At 37.2% G+C, this 5,916-nt stretch overlaps 1 protein-coding gene across 1 annotated transcript; it reads right to left on the reverse strand.

Moving 5' to 3' along the window:
• Window positions 1–1,445: 1,445 nt before the first annotated feature.
• On the reverse strand, window positions 1,446–2,789 carry LOC105722424 (dnaJ homolog subfamily A member 1-like). The gene has a single exon (XM_064375756.1). It carries the CDS (start codon window positions 2,752–2,754, stop codon window positions 1,564–1,566), a length of 1,191 nt encoding a protein of 396 aa, XP_064231826.1. The 5' UTR covers window positions 2,755–2,789; the 3' UTR covers window positions 1,446–1,563.
• Between the last annotated feature and the right edge of the window lie 3,127 nt (window positions 2,790–5,916).

Genomic DNA, 5,916 nt, shown 5'->3' on the forward strand with positions numbered 1-5,916 from the left:
TGTAAGACTCTAGGTAGAACCATAAGGTAGTAAATATGGTATACTCAAAAATAAAGAAATAAGGAAAGCATTGAAGATTCAAGAAGCAAATACATCACTCAAGGATAATCAAGAGTATGTTTGTCAAGGAAACTTGCGAGAGATACTTGGTGATTACATGCATTCACACACACATACACACAGCTATCACTTTCCTATGATTGTCAGATCTGACTAATGCAGAATTTGTTTTCACGTATTCTTCCCACTGATTGGTCAATGCCACATGCTAGAGGTACAATCAGGTAGTCAACCAGAGACATAATAGTGGTTACCAGGAGCCAGGACTTGTGTGGCTCACATTCTAGCAGCTCACGGGTAAAGAACTGTCATTGAAAAGACCAATCAAATAACTCCAGTAAAAACTGGGCAAAGGACACGAACAGACATTTTTCAAATGAAGACCTACAAATGGCCAAGAAGTGTATGAAAACATGCTCAACATTATTAATCATCAGATAAATGCAAAGGAAGCCACAATGAGATATCCTCTATGCCAGTCAGAATAGTCATTATTTTTTTTTTTTTTTGCTTTGTAATTAGTATATTAAGGAGACAATAGATTTCAAGAATAGCTTAAATTCTGATACCCAGATTTAAGCATGTGAACATACAAGACTTTTAAACATACAATTAAAGCTATTCATCATAATTTGCTATACTACCAACATTAGTTACTTTGGACCGTAAGTCAAATGGATTAAAGTAATCCTGTAACATACCTAAAGAACACCTTCCTATATTACGCATGCAGATTACTTCTCCATGTAAAGGTCTTTTCACTTTAATTTCTACGTTACCCAGCTCTGAAGTCACTACTCAGGCGTATCATGGTCCACAGAAAAGGAGGGGGGCAAATAACAAGGACTGGTCAAGATATATATGTATATATATGGATGGCACAGCAGAAAGAAGCAATTTTGGAAGTGCAAGCCTTCAAGAAGCAGCATATTATGATAAACCCCTCCTACAGAAAGGTATCATTTTTATCACTGATACCACAGGATAAATTATATATTACGCCATCTTCAAGTAACAGTTGAGGCAATAGAATAAATGCAGAGGCATTACAATGAATCCCACTTAATACAAGAACTATACAGACCAACACTTCTCTACAATTTTTTTTTTCTTATTGCCAGTTAAATACAGTTTTACTTTCATAGCTTAACAATGAAGGGTTATACACTGAAGCCAATACATATACCTGGCATTTCAGTCTAAGCTTGTCCACGTACATAGCTGAAGTCAATTACAAGGTTTGGCCTAGCAATGCTAGGGGAACTTCTTTGCAAAGTAGTTTTTACAGGTATTAAACTTCATTTTGCACACTGAAGTCATCATACATACAGGGCAAAGTCAGAGATTTTATATTTGCCTTTATTCTTCATTTAACTTTTTAAAACACTACTACAGTTGATTAAAACAAAAACAAGAGCAAGTAGTGAGCATATTATGATTACAGTCCTTACTCATTCACTACTGCACATAAAATGCCAGCAGTGAGTGTTATTCACTGGCCCATTAAGAGGTCTGACACTGAACACCACCTCTGGGATGATGTTCATCATCCTCATATGCTTCTCCATTGTAATGGCGCCGTCTTTCCTGATTTGGATCAAAGTCCACCAGTTCTACTTGATCCATCTCATCAGTCTCTTCCACTTCCTTCCTCTCCGGTAGGAGTTTTTCCAGCAAAGAGAGTTTATCAGGAGAGAGAAAGCCATTCTCAGGAAAGTTTACCTTAAATTCGACGATTAGGCGACCCTTTTCATATGGTCTATGATAAATTGGCATGCCTTCATTTAGTACACACTTGATATCTCCATGCTTGACAATCTGGCCTGGATGAGAGGTGATGACTATGGTTCGGTTGTCAAGAGTAGATATCGGCTTTTGGAAGCCACACAGTGCTTCAACCAGCTGTATGTCCATACACATGAAAAGGTCTCCTCGTCGAGTAAAAACAGCATGGTCCTTCTGATCTAACACAATGATTATATCTCCTGGCTCCAGTCCTGGTTCTTGGTCTCCTTCACCATGGAATGTTAACTTCTGGCCATCTTTCATGCCTTTGTCAATATGAACTTCTAGAATCTTCTTCTCTCGAACTATCTTCCTTCCATTGCAGCTTTTACATCTATCTTTAGGACTGATCCACTCCCCATGGCCCTGGCACTCCATGCACACAGATTGAATTTGCTGAACCATTCCAGGTGCTATCTGATGAATTCTTATTTGCATTCCAGTACCTCGGCAATTGGGACAGCACTCTACTGCTCCTTTCTTACCTCCTCTACCTTCGCATTTGTCACAAATCACATTCTTTTGCAGAGCCAGTTTTCTTGTTGCACCATTATATAAGTCTTCTAGGGTTACTGAGAGCTGAAGTACAACAGTTTTACCTCTCCTTTCTCTCTGCATCCTTCCTCCTCCTCCAAAAAACATATCAAAGATGTCCATGGGGGAGCCAAAACCGCCACCTGCTCCACTCTCTTTAATTGCCTGTTCTCCTCCTTTGTCATATAATTCCCTTTTCTTTGCATCAGAGAGAACTTCGTAAGCTTGAGAAATCTGTTTAAACTTCTCTCCTTCATTTGGATTCTTATCAAGATGGCACTTCAAGGCCAGTTTCCTATAAGCCTTTTTCAATTCTTCCTGAGTAGCATTGGGTTTGACTCCCAAAACATCGTAGTAAGTGGTTTCTTTCACCATCTTCTACTGCCAGTGAGCAGGCTGAGGTCGGTGTGTGAGGGAGTGGGAAGGAGCATGGAGCTGTGCGCAGCTCATCTTCGTCATACATACACCGAGCGTTCTGGAAAGTTCCTCAGAATAGTCATTATTAAAAAGTCAAAAAAATAACAGATATTAATAAGGATCAGGAGAAAAGGGAACACTTATACACCATTGGTAGGAATGTAAATTAGTACAACCTCTATGGAAAACAGTATGGAAATCTCTCAAAGAACTAAAAATAGAACTACCATTTACCCAGCAATCTCACTACTGGCTATCTACCCAAAGGAAAAGAAATTATGTCAAAAAGATACCCATATTCGTCTTTTTTTTTTTTTCCAGGCAGGGTCTTGCTCCGCCTTTTTTTCTCCCTTGCAAAGACATAACATTGAAAACATACATGATGCAGATAATTTTGAGCCTTGCCTGATAAGGAGTTTGAATTCCATACTATATCATAGTGAAAATCCTCTGAAATGTTTGTTCAGCAAACAGAAAGTACATGATACTTTCTGTATCATGTACAGAAGTGCAGCAGTGCAATCTTGGCTCACCGCAAGCTCTGCCTCCCGGGTTTAAGTGATTCTCCTGCCTCAGCCTCCCAAGTAGCTGGTATTACAGGCACATGCCACCATGGCTGGCTAATTTTTGTATTTTTTTTTTTTTTAGTAGAGACAGCGTTTCACCATGTTGGCCAGGCTGATCTTGAACTCCTGATCTCAAGTGATCTGCCTGCCTTGGCCTTCCAGAGTACTGGGATTACAGGCATGAGCCACCACACTTAGCCATACTCATACTTTTATAGCAGCACTATTCATAATAGCAAAAATAGGAAATCAACTTAAGTGTCTATCAACAGATGACTGGATAACTGTGGTGTACATACACACACACACACACACACACACACATATAAGTAAAAGAAAATGCAGTAGATATGCACACATATATATTTTCATACATATACATGCATATTTTGTATACATACACACACAACCCAGATGTTTATATATATATACACACACACAGATGAACCATATATATATGTGTGTGTATGTGTGTGTGTGTGTATATATATGGTTTGCCTTAGTATGTATATATGTATATAGTATATATATACTACATATACATAGTATACACATATACATAACATATACATACATATATATGTATAGATGTGTATATAATAGTTTGCCTAAGTAGTATTCCAGGGCACATGGAATGATGTAGTTATATACATACATACATGTAGTGTATATATACATATATACTATACATGTATATGTAGATATGTGTGTAGTATATGTACATATATAACATATATACTATTCATATATGTATGTATACACACACACACATCACATATGTGTATGCCATGGAAACTCAGGCAAACAAAAGAATAAAATCATGTCTTTTCCAGCAACATGGATGGAACTGGAGGCTAATACCATAAGTGAAATAACTCAGAAACAGAAAGTCAAATACCACATATTTTCACTTATAAGTGGGAGCTAAATAATGTATACACATGGACATAGGCAGCAAAATAATAGCCATTGAAGACTCAGAAGTATACAGGGCGGAATGGGGGTGAGGGATGAGAAACGACTTAATGGGTACCCTGTACATTATTCAGGTGAAGGGGGATATTCTGAAAGCTCAAACTTCACCACTACACGATATATCCACATAACAAAACTGCACTTGTACCCTCTAAATTTATGCAAATAAAAAAGAAAAGACCAATCAAGTCATGATATAAATTTGTAGAAGAGGATAAACTGAAGATTTAGCGGAGAAAAGGGTGGTTGAGCAATTCTTCCCACTGTGACCACAATGTGGGTGGCATTTGGCCTCAAGACCAAAGAAGACCCCAGATGGTTTCATCTCTGATGCTGGAAAGTATAAGAAGACATTCATCCCTTTCAGGTTGGAAATTTTCCCTGAAATTTAAACTGAGACAAATCTAAACTTGAAAGAAGCTTAAAAGAGTTAGGCTTAGAGATGGAATCTGCATAATTTTTAAACTGTGTGGAAATACAAGTAAGAGAGAATTTTACCCAGGACCCTGAAATACTTGCACATAAAATATTCTCCAGTTGATGGAATATATTCACAAGTTTAAACATAGGCACACACACAAAGACCAATAGAGAGAGACCATTTACCATTATACGCCACAGAGAGACTTTAATAACTTCGAGTATTTTATGAATATTTCTGAAGGATCGAACTGTTCATCAAGTGTTGACATGAAATCATTCAAAGTTTCCTCTGTAGTAATGAATACTAGCAAAAGGTAAGTACAAAGCGATGAACTGACGGCACCAATATTTCTCCATATACTTTCTGTTAATCATTATTCACCAGTTACATTTTCTTGATAACTCACAAATCCAAAAAATTGCATGCATACCCACAGACACTCATAATTAATGGTAAGTTCAGATATTGTAAGGTTAGAAAACAAATGATTAACCACTTCATCACTGCCCTGCTGATTTTGAGAATGATGTCAGTGTGGAGGAATATCTGAAAACAAACAGACTAACATTATCATCAATTGGTTTCGGGCAAACTGTGGTTCTTCTAAACCTGTGGTCCTGTATATTGACTTTTTAAAAGGTATAGGTCTAACAAGTGACCTCAGAGGACTCAGTTACTCTGAACTACAGCCTAAATCCCAGAGTGACTCAAATCAGGGAAACGTCTAAACTCTGGGTAATCTCCAGTGAGAACAGTCACTTCTAAAGAATCTGTGTAAAGTGCCTGCCTCAGACTTTGGTTCTTGTTTATAAATCTAAGTAATGCAGACATGACAGTTTATTATGTCTACATGCAAAGTAAAAAGAAAAGGGAATTTATCTAAAATGTACTAAGGACTAAGGAAAAAAGAAACCAGCACATTTTTATGTTTATGGAATCCTAATAGTTTAATTGTGAAAAGCTTATATCTCCATACCAAACATGCATCTGTCTTTGACATAATTCCATATATGCAAAATACCTTCACACATATAACAGTTTGTGTTATACCTTATGTATTTTGTTTATATTTTGTTTCCAAGGTCTTAGCTTTATGCATTGAGGATTATAATAAGTATTTAAAAATTGCTAGAGCCACTAGCCCTAGCCATTTTT

The sequence above is a fragment of the Aotus nancymaae genome, unplaced genomic scaffold (assembly GCF_030222135.1).
Source record: "Aotus nancymaae isolate 86718 unplaced genomic scaffold, 86718_ANA_hifiasm-v0.15.2.pri h1tg000014l, whole genome shotgun sequence".
In the NCBI taxonomy this organism is placed as follows: domain Eukaryota; kingdom Metazoa; phylum Chordata; class Mammalia; order Primates; family Aotidae; genus Aotus; species Aotus nancymaae.

Bases quoted from the DNA above. Each gene is read 5' to 3' on its own strand.
- LOC105722424 (XM_064375756.1), bottom strand. From the start codon at position 2,754: ATGGTGAAAGAAACCACTTACTACGATGTTTTGGGAGTCAAACCCAAT.